Below are 25,367 nucleotides of genomic sequence, written 5' to 3'. Positions count from 1 at the left end.
TGGAATGACCTCCCTCCGGATATTAGGAATACCTCTGACCTCCGCTCCTTTCGTATTAAGCTTAAGACCCACCTATTCCAAGTAGCTGGCCTGGCTCAACTTTGATCTAACCATATCGCTCCTGACGGGTTTTTAATTGGGTATTTTAATTATATTTAATTATTTAGGGGTTTTTTAATCACTGTATTCTAATTGTTTTTTATTCATCAGCCGACCTCCTCCTTGTGTATGTCTCTGTATATGTCTCTGTTATATGTTTGTTTTGTCCACATATTTATTTCATATGTTTCATTGTACGCCACCCCGAGTCCTTCGGGAGAGGGTGCGGCTAAGAAATAAATATTTATTTATTTATTATTTATTTATTTATAAAATATTTAAATATAGAGTACTGGCGTTCAGGATAGCAGGCAATCATTTTCTATTCCTCTGTTCTTTTTGCCCAACCTTTGGTCTCCATCCACAGCAACAATCAGCCAGCTTTTTGTGTGTATGTAGTCCTTAATTTATGACTGTAATTGATCCTGGAATTACAGTAATAAATCATGCTAATAAATAGTAATAAATTGTTAAGTGGGTCATCATCTGACCAATTTGATTTTGCCACATTTTTTGTAGTGGTCATTAAATGAATCACCAGGGTCATCTGTGGTTGCTAAGTGAATCCATTATTCACAGTGGATCTTGTTTTGCAAAAAAACAAAAATAAATTCTGGTTTCTAGCAAAAAATAATTAAGAGGTTGTGACCATGTTACTACAAGACACTGCAGATGGACGTAATCAGAGGTGGTATTCAGCCGTTTCGGGCCGGTTTGGGCAAACCAGTTGTGGCAACCTGTGGGCCTGTCCCCACCCACCTGCCACGGCTCTGTGCTGTCCTATTTAGCCATGTTTTCTAATCCCCATGCATGTGTGCAAGCCATGTGTGCAAGCATTTGCAGAAGGCCACATGGTCATGAAGTGAGTGGGCGCACGCGGGGCAAACCAGTGGTAAACATATGTGAACCCCACCTATGGTCGTAATTGTGGAACGGTTACTGAGTGCTCAAGATGTGATCACTTGACGGGGAGCTGGGGGAATGGAAACTTTTAACCTGTCATAAGTATCTTTTTGGAGTCTGTCATAGCTTCAAACAGTTGCTAAGTGACCAGTCGTAACTCAAGGACCACCCGTATGTTCAGCTGTGAGCTGTTCTTAATTACTTTCTTCTACGTACATGCCAGCTGTTGAGTTCAAACCGCTTTGTCTTTTGGAATTATTCTAGAAATTAACCATTTTAATCTTGTACCAAGCTAAAAATAGAATTATACATTCAATGGTGAATTGTTACTTTAAAAGCAACTCAAACACGGGGATTTTAAAAATAAACACTAACACGTGAGCTTTTCAGTTTAATAATGTTCTTTATTAGAATGTACCATGTTTTTTTCCTTGCATTCAGTTGACCGGAGGAAGGTTTTCCTCTAAAAGCCCTGATATCTTTTTGGTCCTTACAGGTTTCTCAGGAAACATTTTGAAAGGTTCATTAAAGTATGATAAGCCTCTTGAGATCCGGCATTAAGTAAATATTTTGGATTTGTGGCAGGACAAGAGGTGAGAGGTGTGTTGACATAAAAATGTCAACGTCCCCTTTATGTTACAAGAGTGGTGACACTTATCACTTGATGCATACTTGAAGGCATTGTTGTAGCATTTTTGTTTCTGAACTCTCCGTGGCTGAGAAGTTGAAAGAAGGGTGTCAACCTCTTTATGGGACATTCAGTAGTTTCCTTTCTGAGTTACAGAATTTGATGGAGGCCCCTCCTATGTAAAACAATACCCTGCTGGATTGGCCCCCTTTAGTCCAACACTCTGTTCTCAGAGTCACCAAAAACTGCACAAGAAAGTCTCCTACTGGTTGATCTTCAGAGGCCGTCATACCACCATCAAGGCTAATCACCAGTACTTCCAAGAATTACTCCAAATCTTTTAGTCCAAGTAGTCCAAGTCTACTCTGGTAATCAGTAGCACAACTAATAAATTCTAACACACACACACAGTCTATCCATTGTAGGATGAAGGCCTCTTCTGCATGTTTCCAACCTATATGGTTGTTATCAGAGTTTGCAGCAGCAATCACATCCAGAAAGCACACATAGGTAACTGATTCAACAGGATTCATTAACTTCTCTGTATATATAATAAAACACATGAAATAAGTATACAACAGTGGTCGGCAAGCCGCGGCTCGCAAGCCACATGCGGCTCTTTACACATTTTAATGCGGCTCTTCTGTGTGCCGGGCACCCCTCCCCTCCCTCCTCTCGGGCACTTCAAAACAAGTGCCCCTTTCCCTTTTTTCTTTTCGACCCACAATGATTAGGGAGGAAACTGAAGTCGGGTGGGGACGAGAAGCGAGGAGGCAGAAAAAGAAACGGAGGCAAAGGAGCTTCCCCCCGCCCCCTCCCAGCAAAAATCTAACCGGGGAGCCGGGTGGGCAGTAGCAAATTAGCCGATCACGCCGCGTGATCGGCTAATTTGCTACTGCCCACGCCGCGTGATCGGCTAATTTGCTACTGCCCGCCTGGCTCCCCGGTTAGATTTTTGCTGGGAGGGGGCGGGGGGAAAGCTCCTTGGCCTCCGTCTCTTTTTCTCCCTCCTTGCTTCTTGGGGCTCCACCAATGGGGGAGCAAGGCCCGCCCAGCGCCAGGCTTTGGGCTAACACAGAGGTCTGCAAAGTTTGCTGTTTTAAGACTGGTGGACTTCAATTCTCAGAATTCTGGGAGTTGAAGTCCACCAGTCTTAAGAGCCAATTTTGCAGATTCCTGGGCTAATATGATTGATGCCCTTGGTGGACTTCAATTCTCAGAATTCTGGGAGTTGAAGTCCACAAGTCTTAAAGCTGTCAGGTTTGAAGACCCCTGGGGTTTTTTTTCTAAAGGGTTAGGGGTGCAAGGGTCTTGTAACTTGACAGCTTTAAGACTTGCATGCTTCAATGCCAGAGTTTCTGAGCCAACATGACTGGAGGAGGAATTCTGGGAGTTGAAGTCCACAAGTCTTAAAGCTGTCAGGTTTGAAGACCCCTGGGGTTTTTTTTTCTAAAGGGTTAGGGATGCAAGGATCTTGTAACTTGACAGCTTTAAGACTTGCATGCTTCAATGCCAGAGTTCCTGAGCCAACATGACTGGAGGAGGAATTCTGGGAGTTGAAGTCCACAAGTCTTAAAGCTGTCAGGTTTGAAGACCCCTGGGTTTTTTTTTCTAAAGGGTTAGGGGTGCAAGGGTCTTGTAACTTGACAGCTTTAAGACTTGCATGCTTCAATGCCAGAGTTCCTGAGCCAACATGACTGGAGGAGGAATTCTGGGAGTTGAAGTCCACAAGTCTTAAAGCTGTCAGGTTTGAAGACCCCTAGGGTTTTTTTTTCTAAAGGGTTAGGGGTGCAAGGGTCTTGTAACTTGACAGCTTTAAGACTTGCATGCTTCAATGCCAGAGTTTCTGAGCCAACATGACTGGAGGAGGAATTCTGGGAGTTGAAGTCCACAAGTCTTAAAGCTGTCAGGTTTGAACACCCCTGGGGGTTTTTTCCTAAAGGGTTAGGGATGCAAGGATCTTGTAACTTGACAGCTTTAAGACTTGCGTGCTTCAAATGCCAGAGTTTATTGAAACTAAAAACAGTGTACCATCCTATGTATTTTCGGTTTTAAAAATGTGGCTCTCAAAATAAATTTCAATCGTGGTTTTGGCGAGATTTGGCTCAGTTGAAAAAAAAGGTTGCCCACCACTGAGCTAAGCCATGCCCAGGCTCTTTGCTGTCTCCTTGTTGCTTACACAGCAAATACTGTTTCAGTTTCCAAACAGCCCTCATTGGCTGACCCAGTTGCCATGTCTCTTCATTGGCTGACCTTGTTGCCATGTCTCTTCCAGTCATGAACTCTCAATACACCGACAGTCCCGACCTTTCTTTTCCCAATTGGTGTGTCTCTCTGTGTGTGTGTGTCAGTTAAAATATATACAAAATAATATATTAAAAAAATATAACCAACATAACTATATCAGGGCAAAAGGATATATATATACAGTGTATATCGGGGATATGCATCTGATGCATCATTGGAAATCCCAGTATCTTTGCTAGTTTCATCTGGATGGTTTGCCAGTTTGCCCACTAAAAAGATATGATTCAAATGGGACAATGATTCTGCCAGTACAGAAAAAACACATCTGCTCTTCTTGTGTATAAATCACATCCCATCCATAGCGAATCTTTAGAGTAAAGTTAATAGTGAAAATTTTTAAAAGGTCTTCTGCCAGTGAGCACTAGTTCATGCTTCTCTATCAGAGCCATAAAAGCATAATATTGCCAATGTCTTTTCCTACACTACCGATGTAGGGACTCAACCATTCAAAATTATGACGCACCTCTCCAGACCTACTTACAACCTGGTTTGCAAGTTCTGACAGACGCTTCTCCCTGCCTTGGTCACCTTTTGAGTGCTTAGCAACCAACCCACATGTACAACTCTTTGCAACATCTTGTCATGTGATCACAATTTACAATATGTATGTATGTATGTATGTATGTATGTATGTATGTATGTATGTATGTATGTATGTATGTATGTATTTATTTATTTGTGTTACAACCCCTCGTATGCCCAAATATGGGAGGGAGCTCACTACTCCCCCTTTCTGTCCTTCGGCTCATCACAGAGGACCATGCAGGCAGAAAACCATATTTTTATTTTTAATGTTGCCTTTTTATATTTGTGTTGTATTTGTGCTGATAAATAAATAAAGGGAGACTAGTATAGATCTATTTCAAGCTATTTAGCTCTCATCAATTACATTGGCCTAATATGCAATACAGCCCTTGTTCAATTCCCAGTAAGGGTATGGCTAGCTGATGAGAGCTAAATAGCTTGAAATAGATCTATACTAGTCTCCCTTTATTTATATATCAGCACAAATACAACACTATATATATATAGCCACAAACTGGCTTTTACTTCCAATTGGCTAAAATGCATTCACTTAACAACCATGATGTTTGCTTAGCGGTCCCTGCAAAAAAAAGGTCATCTAATTGGGCATGGTCACATCAAGTGACCTGCTTAACAAGTAGTATGATTGATGATTCTCATTTTGGGCTGAATGTCTATATCTGCCTGTATGGCTATCCATATTATGCATGCATACAAAAACTGTATACAGCCCATTTTCCTTCTCCCCCAATGAAGGTGTAGGTACCCTCTCTTGTGGCTGCTTATAGCGGAAACTCTTCATTTGTCAGAATAATCTCCTCCTTTTGTGCTTTCAAGGAGAGCTTCCTGCATTTTCTGTTGATTCTCTGTCGATTTCTTCCTAAGGAAATATTTATGTGCTCTGGTTTGCAGTGATTTCTCTTTCCTGTCTTCTGTGTTGTGTGCTCATTCCATCTGAGTTGAGAAGCATAAAAGGACTGCCTGTACATTTATAACCTGTACATCTATTGCCTGCCACGTGGGCATGTGGTTGGCATATCACTGGCATAATCTCTGATTAATAAGGTCTGGCTATCTTTTCTAGGGATATCGTCTTGCCACTTTCACCTCCTTTTAAACTGTTTCCCTTTAAAGCAGGGGTCTCCAACCTTGGCAAGTTTAAGACTTGTGGACTTCAACTCCCAGAATGCTGGTTGAGGAATTCTGGGAGTTGAGGTCCACAAATCTTAAACCCTGCTTTAAAGTCTTGATACATTTATAAATAATATAAGGAGTCTTCCAATAATTTAATGGAAGCCTCTCTTTCTCTTTTCCCCCAGAGCTCTGCATCATACTGTTGCTCTATAAAATAAGCATAGTAAGCATTCCTGATGCTGTAATTAGCCGACAGAACAATCAAATCGCTGGGATATCATGAATATGGAAAACAAATATTCTTATTCTATTGCAGTCTAAACAAATAAAATTAAACTATATATTTTGCCCTGGGAACTGGTCTGCAAATCATATAGTCTTCAACAATGCTAACTTTTAATTAAGCAGTTGGTGAATAGCCCAAGTATTGTTTTTAATTGTCAAATGCATTTGCTACTTTATCTCCCAAAAGCTTGGGCCTAGACTTGTCATTTAACATTTGCATATTTTCTTCTTGTGTATTGGTGAAATTGCGTGCTCAACCAGCATATTCTTTACAATATGTCTCTTGGCTAATTGAGACTGATGTGGACGTGCTACAGGTTGTTACTATGATTATGATTAGTCACACAGCCAGTCAGATATTTAGACCAGATTTGGGATTTGTGTCTGTCTATCAAGTCCTTCCGAAGGACCTGGGATAGGGAGATATTCTTTTGGACGGTGTTAAAGGTATCGTTGCAGAATATAAGCTGTTCCAAGTAAAGCTGCCTTTTACAATTGGCTAATGATGATTTTGGCATTTAATGGCATTCGAGTGATGTTCCGGATGTTTTATTTAGTTTTATTGCACCCAAGAGACCTAATACTATGGGTACTATTTTTGTTTTCTTTTGCCACTGTTTGTAGTTCTTAGTATTTTGTGGTTTTCTCCACAGTTCCTTTTCTTCTATTCTGCTTTTTCCAGGTACATCTATATCCACTATGCAGACTTTTTGTTGTCTTTCTTATCAACAGTTGTTAGCCTGAAATGTTTGGCAGGTGCTTGTTTGTTTGAACTCCAAAATCCTAGAGCAGTGATGGTGAACCTTTTTTGCCTCGCGTGCCATAAGTGGGGGGAGCGCAGGGGGGTCGTGTGCAGGCGTGCCATACCCATAATGCAATGCGTGACACACACACCCTGTGCACATGCGTGCACTACAGGCGCAACACCCTCATTTTTGCATGCTTTTTTCGCCCTCTCCAGGCTCCAGAGGCTTTATAGGAGCATGGGGAGGGTGAAAATAGCCTCCCCTGCCCCCCCCGGGAAGCCCTCCGGAGCTTCAGGGACCTTCAGGAGGCTTCCCTGAAGCCTCCGAAGCAGTCAAAACGACCCTCCGAGCAAACCGGAAGTCACTTCCAGTTTGCTCGGAGGTTCGTTTAAGTGCTCCGAAGGCTTCAGGGACCTTCTAGAGGCTTCCCTGAAGCCTTCGAAGCGCTCAAAACGACCCTCCGAGCAAACCGGAAGTACATTCCCGAACTTCCGGTTTGCCCGTAGGGCCGACTTTTTGCGCTCCGGAGGCTTCAGGGAAGCTCATGAAGCCTCCTGAGGGCCTCCAGGGGGCGGGGGGGGGGCTCTTTTCGCCCTCGAAAAATGGCTTTAAAAAGGGTGAACTCAGCTGGCCAGCGTGCGCATGCGCACTGGCCAGCTAACAGGGCAGCGCCTCGCGTGCCCTGACAAATGGCTCCGCGTGCCATCTGTGGCACGCGTGCCATAGGTTCCCCATCACTGTCCTAGAGCACTTTAGCTTCTTTGTTTCCCGTTACTAAGTCTATTTTGAGGTTTCTCCTTCCCACCCACCCCCACTAGTTCTTGCTTGCAGTCAAATGGTATTTAGGCTGTTGGCTTGAGCTCAGAGCTTGGCAATGTGGTTGCAAATGGGTTCATCACCTTTTGAGGAGACATCGTCAGTGTGTTTTGAGTAGTTAAAACGCACTGACGATGTCTCCTCAAATGGTGACGAAACGTTTGCAACCACATTGCCAACCTCGGAGCTCAAATCAACAGCCTAAATACCAACCTGAGCTGTTAATATTCAAACACATTGCAGTCAAATGGTATTTTCTGCAGATCTCCCAATGCATCACTGTTGCTAGTTTATCATTGTCACTCTGCTGTTTCTAGTCAGTCTCTGCAATCTTCTTGCAGCAGCTAACCTGGTGGTCCAATGTTTCTTTGTTATAGATTTGATTTGCATGGCTGCCCAATGCCCATGGCCACACATCTCACTCTGGGAAGCTCACCACAGGTTAAAAACAAACCAATTAAACCAATTTTTTTAAAAATCAATATACAGACATAAAAACTGTCCATAATCAATTTCAAAACAGAAAATCATGATCAGCAACAGCAACTCCATCCACACCAGCTCAGTGCAGCCATTGTAAAAGCTTCCTATGATGGCTGCATCCCCAGTTCCTGCAACAGAGTCTTATTTTTCAGGGCCTTTCTAAACATTGGGAGGGTCAGAGTCAATTTTGGGGGAAGCGGCTGACATTTCATAAGGCAGATGCACAGGATAAAAGATTATCTTCCCATAGATTTCTGCATATCATTTTTTCAATAGGAAAGCTGATTTATGGGAACAATGACAAATTTTATGAAAGCACAATTGCCATTTATGTACAGCAATCCACTGAAGGCCATTTAGTCCAATCTAATTACTTTGACATAGATAATATATGATAATATAATAATTATCAAATGAATGTAGTGGAAATGTTCTGACATCCCGGTATATTCTTTTATAAGGTATTTTATAGATTGTCTTGGAATTTTATGAGCAATAAATTGATGAACAAATTTATTACACCTTTTGCTCCCCTCTGTAAAATATCTCGTTTTTGCCAGAACATTATAACTTCAGAAAAATGTTTGGTTTCTTGAAAAAGGTGATATAACCTTAATGATTCCTTTACCTTCTCCCTAGTTTAGCACTAAAATACTTTTTCTTGAAATAAAACCGTGTTTTCAGCATACCGATGAGACCACCCATTAATGCCTTCAACCTTAAGCTTTCATGTTTTGCAGGAAACATTTAAAATCCAAACCCAACAAGCTTTTTTGGATGTTTATCTTCCCGATGGAAGGTATCTCAGGATTGATATTCAGACATCAGATACTGCTGAAAGAGTGCTAGAGGCAAGTAATATATACACATCGATCTGGCAGCATCTCATACGAAGTGTGTCCAAGCATAATTAGCAGCCTTCCCATTTTTGAAGTTTATTGTTACAGATGCCCCATAAAACAGCAAATGGGCTTGCACATCACACAAAGTGAGGGTTGCTTAATTGTGGTTTATTGGTTTATTGAGTAAGCCATACATCTTAAAACCCAGCCACGATGGTTTGCGCACTTGCGCAGCAAACTGTGGAATTGCTGTTCACAGCTATCTGCAGGGTATGGTTTAAAAAAATAATACAAAAACGGGTGGAGCTTCAGTGGCATTGTTGTGGCTGCCATCTTGTCTTTATAGACCATGCCCTGCAGACACCTTTGTTAATGTACACACCATAGTGATGGAGTGCTAAGACACAAGCCAATCCAGACTGGTCTAGGATTCAACTTATTTTTCTCATGTGTATTGTGAGATAAGCCAGGCAGCAAAGTGCTTATTTGTCATAACAATACTTGGGGTTTCATCAGAGAGCCCTTGGGAAGCGTTTTTTTTTTTAAAGAAAATATTTCATTTACTTAAAATATTTTATCTCACTTTTCTATCTGAAAAAGACTTGGGAGAGAGAAAAAAAGTTTTGTATTCATATTTCCTGTAGGACAGAATTTGCAAAGACACCTACACTCAGTCAGCAGAGGGGCAGGCAAGAGTTTCTATTTTTTTAAAACAAAATAGCTATGGGACTTAAAATAGTTAATTTGATAACTTCAACTCAACAGTTTAAGGAGAAAATGCATCTTTTGTTTTCCTCCAGGTGATAGCATACAAGATTGAACTTTCTAGGGAGCTAATACAATACTTTGGCTTATTTCTTAGTCAAGATCACAACAATGGACAAATATCTGGTAAGAAATCTTTTGTGCAGCACACATTACAGACCAGTGGTAGGTTTCAATTTATTTTACTTTTGGTTCGCTTGTGCGCTGCACATGAGCAGAAGCGTCCGGCTGGGTGGGCGGAGCCTCCCCTCTCCATCACTACAGGTTTACCCGATCCAGGGTGAATTTACAGAAACCCACCTCTGATACAGACAGTCCTTACTTAATAGCTGGTCAGTTAGCAATCTTTCAAAGTTACACAGACACCCCCCAAAAGGTACTTACAATCCAGATTCAACATTCCAATATCCCCCCCCCCCCCCCCCGTGGTCATGTCATTGCATTTGAGGCATTTGGTAACCAACTTGCATTTAGGGTAATTTGCAGTGTCTTGCCATCACAGGATCACAATTTACAATTTTTTAAAGTGGCATATTTAGTTACCAAAGACTAAACTATGTAAGTAAATACCTAATTCTACAAAAGACACAGCAAAACATCCATTTTTCAGAGAGTGGCAAATCGATTATGCTTAAGCCGGCTCAACCTGCAGAAAATTCATCTAGCATCTTTCAACCTACATATAGTGCAAGAGACAACCCAAATACATTCATTTTCCCCAATCCCACCACCCTGGAACAACAGACAAATAGGGAGTATGAAAAAATTTCAAGCTCCCTAATTCCAGTGCAACACCTATTGCTAACACTTATGGCTATGAAGACACATTTGAAAGTAAATGGGAAAAGTCTGCTAATATCTTAGAAGCTAGACGGGATAAGTGAATAAACACGAAATAAATGAATATACGAGTAAGTGAAAACCGTATTTAAATTGCTCCTTATTTCTTCTTCCTGTGATCATCACGTTTCATAATTTATAAAAGTCACAAAGTCAGCAACTTATGGCACATACGCAGTATACTTAGCACCTCCAATCGTGTGCTTAATTAGCACTACATTTAGATATAAATGAATCTCTTTTTAATAGAATTTTTAAAAATCAATATGTCTTCTTCCCCCGTTCTTCTTACCTGTCGTCCCCCTTTCAGTGTTGAAAAAACTAGCAGAATTTGAACTTCCTTATGTGAGTCTTCGGAGTGCAAAAGAATCGGCTTGTAAGATTGGGATCAGAAAATGGTGAGTGGGAAGCAGAAGTGAGATGAGCAAGAAATATTTAAAAAATACCAATGCGCTGGAGGGGAAAAGTCATAATATCAGTTCCATGTATGTTAAACTTGTGGGACAATCACCCATTTTTTTAATCTGGCACTTTCCAAATGCATTGGAAGCAGTACATTCAGAATTCCCAAAAATTCAGAGTGTTGTCACATCAGTCAATGTATTGGAAATATTATTGGACAGCATGTCTGAAGTAGAAATCAAATCCAAATTGTCCATTAGCATCTAATTTCCACCCTATGTTTGGATTTTCCATTAAAGTCCATTGTTGAAAAATCTAGTAAAGCCTTTTTTCATTGGAATTAACATTTAAGGATATGTGGCCAGTTACATTGTTTTCTCCAGAACCTTCCCCCTCCCCCCCTTATTCTGTAATCATAATATCATAATTGAATATAGAATAGATTCATCAGTCTGCTGAATAAAAACAAGAACAAAATAAGCTTGTTCTTTCCCATCTGTGGGGCTTTGGGCACATACATAAAGCCAAGAATACAAAATGATTTTAAGGAATATATCATACATGATATAGTTGTAGTATCAAGCATGATCATAAATAGCAATAAAAATGTGAACTAATTGCTTTAATTCAGTTTATGTTTTTTTTTAACCTACAATATTTTGGTAATATTTCTCTTTGCATGTATGTCTTGGGTTAATGGCTTCTCTTTCCTTGTACATTTCTGGGCAGGTATATGGATCCTTCTCTAGATAAAGTGTTGATGGACTGTAGAACTTCGGTGAACTTACTTTATATGCAGGTATGCTTAAAAAGAAGTGTGGTCTTTTAAACATTGTCAGGCAAATTTTGAGATGAATTAACCTATGATTTATTTAATTTTGTGAATTAACAAAGTTTCTCAACTCTATCCTGCTACTACCAGTAGTCTACAGAAAGTAAACATATGTATTCTAGTCTTGTTTTGCTTTGTTTTTCCAAAAAAGGTTGTACAGGAGCTAGAGATGAATTGGGTCAAACCTACTGAAGAACAGAGGCAGAAGCTTCTAATGCTGCAAAAAGCACCAAATAAATTGAAGGTAATGTGATTTTTAAATTATGATGGTCCTTTTCAGAATATATGTTATCACGTGAAGATACCAGATAATGGATCCTTCTTTAAAGGCCGGTCTTTTTGTTCAGTTTTATTTGAGGAATAATATCAACCTCCTGTCCGTGTGAGTTTTTCAGATTTTTAAAGTTCAAATTTAGCCATTTTGAACTGACAGTCAATATCACCATGTCTAAAATTCAGAAAATGCTTAACTTGACTCTGCTGGCATGACACACACACAACCCTGCTTGAACAAAAGCAAAACAATTCACAGTCTTCCCCACATCTGCCCTGCAGATTGTACCCTCTCCAGGCCTTGACCTCAGCCCTCTAGGGTCCCCATTGCCACTCAAAAAGGCCACTTTGTATCATTCCCCAAGGCTCATCAACCTTTCCTTAATTTGTTCCCATACCATGGCCCATGCAAGCTTTATGGAGAGGAAGCAGCCATTGAGAGCGGTGGTTATTTGCACCAAATCATCAGTGGCAGGTTTGAGCATGATGCTGATGATATTTATGGCTGTGTTTACTACATTTCTAGGTCACCTCATTCTTGATCTCCCTACTGAGACATTTGTTCAATAGAGTGAAACACTATCGTACAACAGCAGTTAGGATACTCATTGTAATGTATAGCCATCCGTGTTTTTGAAAGTGGATGCATAGCGATTTGGTTCACAGAAGCTGTGTATTTCTAGAATGTTACAGATAAAATTGCCATTCTATCCAAATTATTTAACTATTCTCAATTTAATGTTTTGTGTGTACAAGATTTAGCCAAGTTAAATGCATCTAATAAATATCACAATGAAGTTTACTAAGAAGAATGTTTCCATTGCATTTGTCAAGTTAGCCGTAACATTATCAAGTGCCCTTCTCTTATGGCAGAGAGATTTCCCCTTAATATCCCTACCCTCATATCCTGAATCCCCCACCATAGTTTCAGTGAAGTGGAGTGACTCGATCTTCTGTTATTGAAGCCCCCCACCAGATTTTCCCCCTCTCTTTCAGAAGTAATTAAACTGAAGACTTGTAAAAGATACTCAGCATGCAAATGCTTTTCCGTGAAGCTTCCTCACATTGCAAATGATCTGAAAACTGAAAAGAAGGCTATTTAAGAAAACACACACGTCCTTTGGGGTTGGAATAATTAGAGTATATTTGGAATAATTGGATTCATGTTTGGAAGCCGAGTTTTGTTTTCTTCTTGCAACTGGAATTTATATATTCATGCAGGGGTCTGGGCCAGAACTGCATTTAATTATATTGAAAGGATAGCTAGACTTTCATCCATCTTTACATCAGTGCCTTGATGTTCATAATTTATTTATAATTCATTCCCCCACTCAAATAAGCAAACATATACACTGAAATTTATGAGCATCTCTTTCCATTTTTTTTCTAATCAAAAGAAAGGGGAAATTGTAACTTACAAGAAATAAATTAGAGTGCAGAATGTATTCAAGCCATTCCTTTTTGATGTCTGTTAATTTTTATAAAATATCTAAGCCAGCGATGGTGAACCTTTTTTGGTGCATGTGCCATAAGGGGGGGAGCGCAGGGGGGTCATGTGCGGGCGTACCGCACCCATAATGCAACGTGCGACCATCTGAGTGTGCATGAGCGCATGAGAGGTGCTGCCCCCCATTTTCTGCATGCTTTTTTCACCCTCCCCAGGCTCCAGAGGATTTATAGGAACCTGGGGAGGGCGAAAACAGCCTCCACCCCCCGCCGCAGGCCCTCCGGAGGCTTCAGGGACCTTCAGGAGGCTTTCTTGAAGCCTCCAGAGGACTAAAAACGACCCTACGAGCAAACCGGAAATCACTTCCGGCTTGCTCCTAGGGCCGGTTTAAGCCCTCTTTGAGGAGGCTCTTTTCGCCCTCCCCAGGCTCCTATAAAGCCTCTGGATCCTGGGGAGGGCGAAAAATGGCTTTAAAAAAGGCTGAACTCAGATGGCCAATGCGTGCCTGCGCGCTTGCTAGCTGACAGGGCAACGCCTCACGTGCCCTGACAAATGGCTCCGTGTGCCACCTGTGGCAGGCGTGCCATAGGTTCGCCATGCCGGGCTTAGGCTAATAGTCAAAATGATAAATTATTCTATTAAAAATGGAAATCGATTCCAATAGATCTATTAGAAGCATTGCATTTTGGTCGTTGCTTGTATGGCAGCACCAGCTGGATTGTCTTTGTGTGTCATTATCCTGCCCTTGTTTTTGGAAGAGATGCAAAGTTCTATGTGCATACAAAGAGGCAGAGGAAAACAAGGTTGCTGGATGGGGGGATGGCTCCTGTGGAAAGATTGGAGTTTTCCCTTATGTAGTCTTGTATCAAACATGTGAATCCAGCCTTCTGATCAGCTTCCGTTCCCTATTTATGAATAGTGGTAGCCTCCCAATCCATTTCCTAGTACAGTGATGGCGAACCTATGGCACCCCTGCCAAAGGTGGCACACAGAACCCTCTCTATGGGCACGTGTGCCATCGCCAGCTGCTCTTCTGGGTTCCAGCACACGCATGCGTATCAGCTAGCCGGTCCGGCGCGCATGAGCACGGCAGCTGGCTGCAGTCCTCTGCGTTCCGGCACGCACATGTGCATCAGCCAGCTGGCCTTCCCAAAGACCAGCCAGCCGGCACGCATGCACATGATGGAACCCAGAAGAGAGCAGCTGGCCGGTGTGAATGCATGCTGGACCAGCTGGCTGGCGCACATGTGTGCGATAGAACCTGGAAGTGCAGTTGGCTGCTGTGTGCATGTGCACTGGCCAGCTGCTCTTCCAGGTTCTGGTGCTCCAGTGCGTGCATTCGCACATGTGCACACACGCTCCAGTTTCAGCACTTCATCACTGTCCTAGTATATACTCAAAAAACTCTCAAATGCTATAAAATAGGGAAGAGAAGCAGAATTTAGGTACTAGCTCAAGCAAAACTGGGAGTACACTTTTGGAAGGCATGGAATGTATCCAGCAAGGTTATAAATTGCAAATCATGTATTATAAGAAAATAAGATTTATTTTTTCAGACCTTTATAGAATATGTGGGTGAATTTCAGACATTTGGAACTGTTCCCCATGCTAACTATCGCTTTCTATAAACTGTAATATGTAAACAGTCAATGAGAATCCTTAACATCTGAAGATGTAGAAAGGAATGTCTGATGCGAGTTACCTACCCAGAGAATTAAGTATATATTGGTGGGCTGTTTCTGGAATGCACATTTTTCTCATCAATTAAACATTCCCATATAGCTTTTGGCATTTGTATTTTCATTAAATCACTGTATTGAATCCCGTCCCCTTCAGTTAGCTGGCACTTGGTCACGTGGTGTTATAACAAAGGGCTTTGGAGCCATCTGGACCAGCGGTGGGATTCAGCCAGTTTAACAACCGGTTCGTTGAACGCGTACTTCACGCACGCACCTGTTCTATGTGTACCCGCGCCTGACTCACACTCTGTTCGTGTGTGCAGTTTTAACAGGACTTACCTTCCATGTTACTTTTGGGGAGTAACACCGCTGAGGCCTGGCAATCCACTCTGCTGCGCGAATCAGCTGAGAGGATATAGATAAGTAAAGTGCAGGGGCTGGCAGGCAGGCCTAGCTGATCTTTGGAACTACCAGTTCACCCAAACCAGTCCGAACCAGCAGAATCCCACCCCTAATCTGGACTCTTGTGCACTGGTGGGATTAATTTACCTTTGCTACCAGTTCGCAAATGTGAGCATGCTTGCTATGCTCAGGTGCGCAGAAGGGTGTGCATTTTATCGGGGTGGGTGGTTGGGCAGAGCCTCCAGCAGCTGCCACTACTGGTTCGCCTGAACCAGTAAGAATCGGCAGAATACCACCACTCCACCACTTGTGGAGTTGGTTGTGTTGCACACCTTTACAGAAGTTATGTGTAACCGACTACTCTCCTCTCGTTGCCGTTTCTCTCAGTTTTTAGAGCTGGTGCGAGAGATCCAGCATTATGGATATATACAACTTGCTCCTTGTTCCTGTGACTATCCTGAAGTTGGTTGTACAGCTACTATTCATGTGGGAAATAATGAGATCAGCTGCTGCATAAAGTTGCCTAGCAATCAGATCAAAGAGGTCAATTTCAAAATCAACAGGATAAGGTGCTGGCAGGTCACATTTCTTGTAAGTACCTTTTGTATAAATTTTGTATCTGTCAAGTACTTCTTTTAAGGGTTATTTTATGAGGGGGTTGATTGTTGCTGCTGCTGCTGCTGTACCTCCTCCAGAAGTCCTCTTATGTGCACTAATATTCTTGCTTTATATAAATGAGACTGTGAGCAATAACACATAGCCAGTGGTGGGAGTCAAAGTGTTTTACTACCGGTTCTGTGGGCGTGGTTTTGTGGGCGTGGCAGGGGAAGGATACTGCAAAATCCCCATTCCCTCCCCACTCTCAAAATTTCCACTACCGGTTCTCCACAACCTGTCAGAACTGACTTAATACCACCTCTGCACATAGCCCATACATAGATTATGTGTCTGTATTTGCTGAACATCTGGTAAGAAGCTATTTCTGCAATCATTGCATGCCATCATTGACATTGACCTGATGTTAGGACAATCTGCATTGACCATATCTTAGGACAAAACTGATATTCTCCATGGGTGTTGAAATTGTAACTCTCCAAAAGCTTGGAAATTTGGCATTGTATTTCAAACACATTGAGACTACCAAGTTGGGAAAGACTATTAGGAAATGCCCTTTATAACCCAGCCCCCCAACCTGACCCCCCATGAGACTAATGCAACCTTTGAGCTACCTGTTGGCACTGGCTAGACTCCCTCTCATTAAAAAAAAATCTATTATTTCTCCCCCGTCCAAAAAATAAATAAATGGAAAACTGGCAAATGACTATCCTCAAGCATCTTTATTTCCAAGAATGCAGATAAGCCCTGTATAAACTGCCTAGGCATTCTTGGAAATAAAAGTCAGAAGGGATGCAATTTAGTGCTTGCTTTGGAAACACCCACAGCGGCCCTGAAAAGATGGAGGTAAGCTGAGGTACTAGAGGTTAGAGGATTCGGTGGGAAACCACTTCATCAGCTTGTTTTCAGGAGGCAGCCATTTTGTAACCTATTCTCAAAATACCAACATATTCATTGGTGCCAAAATGTTTTGAATCCCTGTTGTATGGGCTGCATGATAAGGGAACAAAAATATACAAGCATTTCAGTAGTTATTCCTGCTTCTAAATTAGAAGAATAAGATGGAAATGGGAGATTGAGATGTTTCTCCCAAGTGTTTTTTTTCTCTTCTGTTATGATTTCTGATACTCACATGGAGTAACAAGAGCTGGTATTGCTTGAAACATATAAACATCTCAGTGGCAGACATGAAGCTGTGCAGGTATCCTCAACTTATAGTCATTTGTTTAATGACCATTCGAAGTTACAATGGCAGGGAAAAAAGTGACTTACAATTGGTCACGCAACCATTGCAACATCCCTATGGTCACGTGATCAAAAATTGGGCTCTTGGCAACCAACACATTTTTTAACAAAAGGTCATGTGATCATATTTGCAACTTTCCCATCCACCTCCCAACCAACAAAGTCAACGGGGAAAGCTGGATTTGCTTAACAATTGCATAATTCACTGAACTGCAGTAATTTATTTAACAACAATGGCAAAAAAAGAGATCACAAAATCAGGTATGATTCACTTCATAACCATCTTTCTCCTCCTCCTCCTCCTCCTCTTCCTTCTCCTTCTCCTTCTCCTTCTCCTGCCATATCCATCATCAGACGTTGGCGATCATGTTGGCAATCCTGTTTTTGTCAACAGCTGCATGAAAACGTGCTGCTGAGTTTTGTCCCTTAGATTTTGAAGCCATGATGTTCTTCTTCTGCCTGGACCTCATTTGCCTTCAATTTTTCACTGGAGGATTAAGTGACGTATGCCATATTTTTCTGGGTGTCGCATCACATGTCCAAAATATTCTAACTTTCACCTTTTTAATGGCTTTGATGATTTTCCTTTGCTTTCCCAGGTGGCTTATCACCTCCTCATTTCTGATTTTGTCAACTCAACTTATACGTAACAGCCGCCTGTAAATCCACATTTCAAATGCTTCTAGTCTTTTCAAATGGTTTTCTGTCAGAGACCAACTCTCTACTCGTAGAGCAGGATAGAAAAGATGTAACATCTGACAAGCCTGATTTTCAGACTTAGGCTTATGTCGTGACTGCAGAAGACCTTTTTCATTTTGAAGAATGCTGTTGGAGCTTTCTCTATCCTTGCTTAGCAATCGATGTTCCATCTTGCTTAGCAATTGAAATTCTGGTCCCAATCGTGGTCATAAGTTGAGAACTACCTATATTCCAAAAAAGCTAGAGCCAGTGTGGTGAAATCTCCAGCCCACAAACCAGGTCTCCATCTGGCTCATGAATGCTTCCAAGGAATCTCCTTCCCTTCCTCAAAATTCCACTTCCAGGGCAGCAGAAAATCAGTCCCTCCAGGTCTCTGCAGAAGGAACTCCCCGAGGACAAGCCAGGGTGATTGGCCCCCGCCTTTTTTTATTACAGAAAGAAAAAGACTCCCAGGCAAGCATTAACAGTCTATTGTTGGTGACTGGCAGAATCTGATCCTTATCTTGCCCTTATCTTTTCATTAATCATTATTTTTTAATTGTTGGCTATAAATGCATGTCTATATATTTTATAAAAGGGTCTGAAAAAGGACATCGGTTTTTCAAAATTTTGCAGTTTATCTGCATTCTTTAAAATGTGTGCAAGATGGGAGTTATTGATAGAAACTTGTAGTATCACAAGCCTCTGAGCCAGGAAGACATTTTCTGTATTTGATATTTTATTCATACTTGGAGCTGCCTGGGGGTGGAAGGTAAATCTGAACCCTTCAAAATGGGAACATGGTCCTTCCAGTCCGTTTCTTCCAAAATATCCCTGTTAAATTCAAGAAAGGGCATTTTTCAGGATCACAATGCCCAGGTTTTAAACAGTCAGGAGCTGTTTTTTTATTGTTACGTTTTCCATTTTCTATCTGATACCTTATTATATACAGTATCTCTGTTGTACACAGCCTATGCAAGCCAGGTTCTTATTCTGTTTGCCTGCCTTAGCAGAAGTGATTTTCCCCTCTAAAAAGAAGTACGCAGTCTGGATGGAAGAATTTAGGACAGGGGTGTCCAAACTTGGGAACTTTAAGACTTGTGGACTTCAACTCCCAGAATTCCCCAGCCAGCCATGCTGGCTGGGGAATTCTGGGAGTTGAAGTCCACAAGTCTTAAAGTTCCCAAGTTTGGACACCATGCTGGCTGGGGAATTCTGGGAGTTGAAGTCCACAAGTCTTAAAGTTCCCAAGTTTGGACACCCCTGATTTAGGATATACTGTTATATGGCTTTTGTTGTTGTTGATATTCTTTTCCATTTTGACCATTTAGGGATCAGTTTTAGGCCACGGACTTGATCAATTCTTGGAACTGAGAATTGAGTACAATGAATCTGATAAGTGGAGATGGATTGTCTTCAATACAAAACAGGTTTGTTTGGGTTCATATCAAACATTATTATATGGTTCCATAAATATCAGGGTTACCAATCTTTTCCAGCCCAGGTACACATTCCTGTTAATATTGATACAAATAAGGTTTCAGCAGATCCTCTTTCCTAATTAACCAAATATTTTATACATAAAAATATGATTTGTCTCCGAGTTAGTTCTCTTCCCCCTTTTCCTAACTGGTTTTCCTAACAGGGTTCACTTCAGGATGAGTTTGGTAGGGTTCAGTTCATATGGTAGTTTAATGAATTGGGAGAGGAAAAAAAACACCATACTGTGTCATATTTAGCGGCCAATCCAGAACACATCAGTTGGGTTTTTTTTTAATAAGCAAATTACCTGTGGATTGAAATGATTCATATTACTGATGAACTGGAGGAGTAAGACATCCATTCATTGAAAAGAGAACTATGTGGAAAACAGGTGAATATGCAGTGTGTTTATTTGGGAAGAGATGCTTGCCCAGTGAATTTAAGAATATCATCTAAATAGGCTTTCATTTCTTTTCTTCTTTCCTGTATTTAATTTCCTGGCAAATCTACACTCTCTCTCTCCTGTGTTTTTGGATTTGGGCTTTTTTTGTGCTGCATAGGTAGGAAGGAAGAAAGATTGATTTTACCTGTAATTGGAAACTCTTGGTTCACAAGTTAGAAAGCTGGTTTTGTACCTTTTCTACAATGTTTATCATTTGGGGAGGTGTGTTTTCAATTCATTGCCACCTTCAGGTAAATCATAGGCTAAGACTAATATAAACCATAAAAGGGAATTCGTTAAGAAAGACTTTTAATGAAAACTTAATTCCATTTTTGTAGGCATTCCTTCTGAGCAGTTGCTTAAAAAAGATAATATCAGAGCAGCTGATGACAACAACCAAGAATGATCAAGAGATGGTGAGCAAAGTTGATAACCTTATTTCACCGAACATGGATGTTAAGTTGCTAGCAGTATCATTGTAATGCAGAGGGATGACCTACTGTGTGCATATTCGTGATTTTCTTGTGGCTTTCTTGCTATAGTATTCTGTTTCTAAGATGCAAGGTGGAGTAAAAAGAGGCATCCCCACATGTGGATTTTGAGCTTGTTCCAAATCTGCTGTGTACTTGTGTGATTATATAGGGCTGGATACTTTCAAGTGCTGAGATGATATTTTCCTGGCTCTGGGTTGGTTATTTGATATCAGAGCAAAACCGGCATTTTCTCTGCAGTGCTATGGCTTCCGGTTGGCTCTGTTCCCATGAACAGGATCCCATCACCTCTTTTCTCCTCATTCTCCCACCAGAATTAGAGGATTGCAAAATCATCAAGTTCTCCCTTTGTCCTCTGTTGTCTCAAATCCATTTGAGTGCTCAGCTCTCTTTGTGGTGAAATGAGGAAACAGGGCAGAGGTGGGTTGCTCCTGGTTTGGCCCAGATCGGACAAACAGGTAGTAGCAGCGGCGGGAGGCTCTGCCCACCTGCCCGGACGCTTCTATGTATGCGCGTGTGCCCCCAAACCAGTAGCAAAAAAATTGGCAACCCACCACTGAAATAGGGGAGAAGTAACACAGAAGTTTACTAAATCCTGGATATGGGGAGCAAGCAGGATGGGAGAGCAGTCAGTCTTCTTTTACAAGCCCCATGGTTCATATTGTCATATCAGGTACAGTGTGCCAGTCACTGAAGGCTCCTTTCTTCAGCGTGTAGGCCAGGAGTCTCCAACCTTGGCAACTTTAAGCCTGGAGGACTTCAATTCCCAGAATTCTTGGTGTTGAAGTTCTACAGGCTTAAAGTTGCCGAGTTTGGAATGGAGACCCTTGGTCTACGCTCAGTGTCTGAATCTTCTGGTGTTGCACCGGGGTGGTTTTTCGGGCTGACATCCAACCCGTCCCCATCCCCCCCAATTTGATGACGCTGTTTTTCTCAGTCCAGCGTTGACTGACTACAAGGAGAAAACAGTTGCTGTGTTAGAAGGGGAAAACATGGCGAGTCATAATAACTGCATTTTATTAATTTATTTGGCCTGATACTGTGAGTTTCTTTATTCTGCTCAACCCTTTTTAAAATGTGGTCCTAATATGATTGTGAAGCCCCCCCACCCCCAAAATATTTCATGGTATAAAGAATGTTGCATATTCTTGTGTAAGAATTTTTTAACTCAAAATAATTTTAGTCTTCTCTCTGACCCCCAGCAACCACTATCTTCTATCTGGTGGTAATAAAATGAAAGCAACATTTTAAAAAATGATTACATACACTTTTCATTAATTGCTACATGAATGCTGTTGCCGTAAGAAGTTCTTATAGCAATGATAGTTGTTATCAGTATAAAAGCAACCTTTATAGTTACTTCTTAAATCTCATTCAGTTAAAGGTAGCATATATCTCTCCGGATAATCCATGCACTATAGATTACTTCAGAACAGTGCTTTTGAACTTTTTTTTCCCTCCATATGGCCCCCTTCCAAGTTCATTTCTGTCCTGCTCTCCTCTCCCCTCTTGGTCTCGATCCCATTACCAGTAAAAAAGATTAGCATTTAACCATTTGGCCTGAAAATAGAATACATGTCTATTCTATTCTGACAGTATTTGCCATATAATACATTTTGCTTTTTGGTGATCCCCTTGGCACAGTCCATGGCCCTGTTACATTATTTATGCCTATGCTCCCCTTGAAATATCCAAAGCTCCCAGGTAGCCATATGGCCCTCAGCTAAAAACTGCTACTCTAGAGTAATGTATCACAACCTCAGCATATTTAAGATGTGTGGACTTTTCAATTCCTAGCCAGCGTCCACTCATTTTAAAGTTCCTGATCCCGAAGAACAGTATTTTAAAAAGGACGTATAATAGACCTTGATCTTCTCTATATAGTATCTTTTCAAATATCTCTCATTGGTAGAGGATCAAAATGCAACAAAACTTCAATTTAATGTATGCCGATTAGTGTACAATTAAAGTGACAATAAAGTTATTCTAAGTTGATCTGTTTTTATTTTTTCCCCTCAAAAACATTCTCAGCTCCTTCATTTCTGATCAGAGACTAAAACAAAGTCCTTTGGTCATTTTCATTCCCCTACTCAGACCCCGTTTTAATGTAATGATGCAGAGAACAGTACACAATGTGGAGTCAAAGTAAGAACTCCGCTCAAGGAAATAAATTGATTTAGCATTCTGGCTTCCCTGTGTTTCCTTTTTGTATAACTTTTTTCTTTCTTTTTCATTTAACCTATCTATTTAGCAGATTGAGCATCCAGAATTAGACACAGCTAAGAAAGTAAGCATCCGTCCAAGTCAGGTGTGTAAATTAAATTACATAATTTGGGTGGAAAAGACTGGGTTGAGTAGGGGGGATCTGAGATGACAATTATGCTTGGAAGTTTGAAGCTATTAGTGAACCTCATCATCTAATGCTATAAATTGCATCAACCCATGGCTAATTTTGATCATAGTTAGCTTAATAAATTACAGTTGCTGAGTTCATACATTATGCTAAGTCACAAACCAGAGTCCGTATAAACTAGCTGATGACAATGACTTAAAGCAAATATGGATATCCCAAGTTTATCAGTGGTTAGCTGGGCAAACCTCAATATTCCTGTTGGGCAGACTATGAACCATGGGCAAACCATGGAGAACAAGTCACAATTTTTCAATCTTGGTAACGCTTGCTGGTTGAGAATAGCAAGAGAGTTCTTTCCCATGGCTATTAGCAGTGGTGATATCTTCCCAAGAGTCAGTGGGGATAATGCAACAAAGAGGGAATATATTTAGTTGAAGTATCTAGTTGAAATATTTAGTATTTAGTTGAAGACTGAGGGAATGGGAACATTCAAAAATAGCCTACTGCAGATCATAATCCACTGGGCAGTCACAAAGGTTCTGTGGACACCAGTGCAATCCCCAAACTTAAAATATTTGCCTTTCAGGACTGCTGCAAATGGTCTGTGAGATTTCATTGGTAATGAATTTATTAGGGCGATTACTGATTCAAATCAAACAATTGCTACAAACATCTGGTAGCATGCTGAATTTTTGTTCCTCATCTACAATTCTTTCTTCTTTAGCTCTTAAATGCCCAAAGGGGATACTTGAAACACAACAACAAACAACACACTGTATATGGATATTGTTATCTTTTTTTTTAGTATGATATTGTTTGCCATGCTTAAAATCACTTGCTACAGTGATAGCCATACAGAATTTGCTGGATCAGACCCCTGAAAAATCTTTTTTCTTTGTTAGTTTAAACCTAAGCCCAATATGAATTTTTTTCTCTTAATCCTAAATTTGGTAGCACATTTTTCTCCTCCCCTCCCCCCAATGCTTTTATTTTGGTTAATGGCTCGTATTTTTTATTCTCTACAGATATTTCATTCCGGTTTTAAGTCAAGAAAATGGCTCCACAGTAGTAGATCGAATGAGGACGATTGTGTATTTGAGAAGATAAGCGAAGAAGATTTGTGATTAACACAGATGCAAAGAATATTCATTCTTGCTGCTTTTAAAATATCACTTAGCCAGGATCCTTACTGGCAAGTTGCATCATTTAGGGTCCCAGCCATTACAGGTAGTCCTTGACTTACGACCACAATTGAGCCCAGGATTTATATTGCTGTGAGACATTTGTTAAGTGAATTTTGCCCCATTTTATGACCTTTCTTGCCACAGTTGTTATGTGAATCACTGCAGTTGTTTAGTAACATGGTTGTTAAGTGAATCTGGCTTCCCCATTGACTGACTGTCAGAAATCCCACAAACTGTGACCCCCGCCCCAGGACACTGCATACGTCATAAAAATGAGTCAGTTGACATGCGTTTGAATTTTGATCATGTGACCATAGGGATGTTGCAACGGTCATAAGTGTGAAAAATGGTCAGAAGTCACTTTTTTCAGTGGCATGGTCACTTTGAACTGTTGTAAGTTGAGCCCTACCTGTACTACATCAAAATTACAAGAGGACAGGTTTTATATTGTTTTAATAACAGCCGATGCAAGAGAAGATGCAACAATCCTCAAGCACTGGAGATCCTGCTGTAGACAATTTGCTACAGTTAGGAGATTTGTAAATATTTTACCCACATGTTTGTTTTTGTATTTTTTTAAAAAAAAAGACCTTAAAATGAGAAATAGATCTTCGATCAAAATAACACCTATCATTCCCTGATATCGTGAGACAAAATATATTAAAATGTTTGGGCAATCAAATCCCCATCACTGTTCTTTTGAGATACAAACTTTCCCAGATGCTTTACTCAGATGATAAATTATGCAATGCACTGAATGATAGCAAGAATTTCCTATGCAGAAAGTGTAGTGTCTCAAAATCTCCTATTTCATCTAGGAATTCTTCACTGAAAAATCTACGTTGTTTTGATTACTCTTCCCCCTTTTCCTTCTTTGTACTGATAAGTGAAATAAACTGCCGTTTGGACTATTGGAATTATTCCAATGCATTAAATATTATCTAAGGAAGTATTTTCGTGAAGCGTTTTCAAATAGCAATGTTATATGGGAGGTACACTGTGATAACTATTCTGAAAATGTAAAATGTATTTTTTAAAAGAAGCACATTTCTAATATGCTGAATGCCTTCAAAATGGTCCAGAAATCACATTGTGTCTTAAGAAAATTGTGTTGTCTTAGAACAGCAGTCCCCAATCTTTCTGGCTTGGTGGACTGGCGGGGTGGAGTGGGGGGAGAGGGAATGATTCTGTGTCAGTGGTATGCGCATGCATCAGCACACACAACTCCATTTGCACAAGCAGCGGGCGTGCACACCCACCGCTCATGCAAATTGAGCTTCATGCACGAGTACGTGTGCTCACCACTCGAAGAAATGGAGCTGCGCACACACGCTTGGCCACCACTTTCATAGCTTGGTTCTGAATGGGCTGCGGCCCAGTAGTGTGTCCTGGCCCAGGGGTTGGGGACCCCTTCCTTAAAAGTTACATGAAATACTTCCAAGAGTATATATGGATTATAATAGATGTTT

The 25,367-nt window shown here is 40.9% G+C and overlaps 1 protein-coding gene across 4 annotated transcripts in view; it reads left to right on the top strand.

Moving 5' to 3' along the window:
• SNX31 (sorting nexin 31) overlaps positions 1 to 24,839 on the top strand; it is a 32,722-nt gene extending 7,883 nt beyond the window's left edge. For 3 of the 4 annotated variants that reach the window (XM_081951030.1, XM_081951033.1, XM_081951032.1), the window contains exons 5-14: positions 8,667 to 8,777; positions 9,569 to 9,659; positions 10,684 to 10,771; positions 11,505 to 11,574; positions 11,759 to 11,851; positions 15,796 to 15,999; positions 19,278 to 19,376; positions 20,209 to 20,286; positions 22,613 to 22,669; positions 23,740 to 24,839. In XM_081951030.1, the coding sequence (XP_081807156.1) occupies positions 8,667 to 8,777; positions 9,569 to 9,659; positions 10,684 to 10,771; positions 11,505 to 11,574; positions 11,759 to 11,851; positions 15,796 to 15,999; positions 19,278 to 19,376; positions 20,209 to 20,286; positions 22,613 to 22,669; positions 23,740 to 23,838 (990 nt within the window). In that variant the 3' untranslated portion in view covers positions 23,839 to 24,839. The remainder of the gene's footprint in view (positions 1 to 8,666; positions 8,778 to 9,568; positions 9,660 to 10,683; positions 10,772 to 11,504; positions 11,575 to 11,758; positions 11,852 to 15,795; positions 16,000 to 19,277; positions 19,377 to 20,208; positions 20,287 to 22,612; positions 22,670 to 23,739) is intronic. The other variant, XM_081951031.1, reaches the window with a different exon arrangement.
• The last annotated feature ends 528 nt before the right edge of the window (positions 24,840 to 25,367 follow it).

Source organism: Natrix helvetica (assembly GCF_964273705.1).
Source record: "Natrix helvetica genome assembly, chromosome: 4".
In the NCBI taxonomy this organism is placed as follows: Eukaryota; Metazoa; Chordata; class Lepidosauria; order Squamata; family Natricidae; genus Natrix; species Natrix helvetica.
This window is presented reverse-complemented; position numbering and strand designations above follow the sequence as displayed.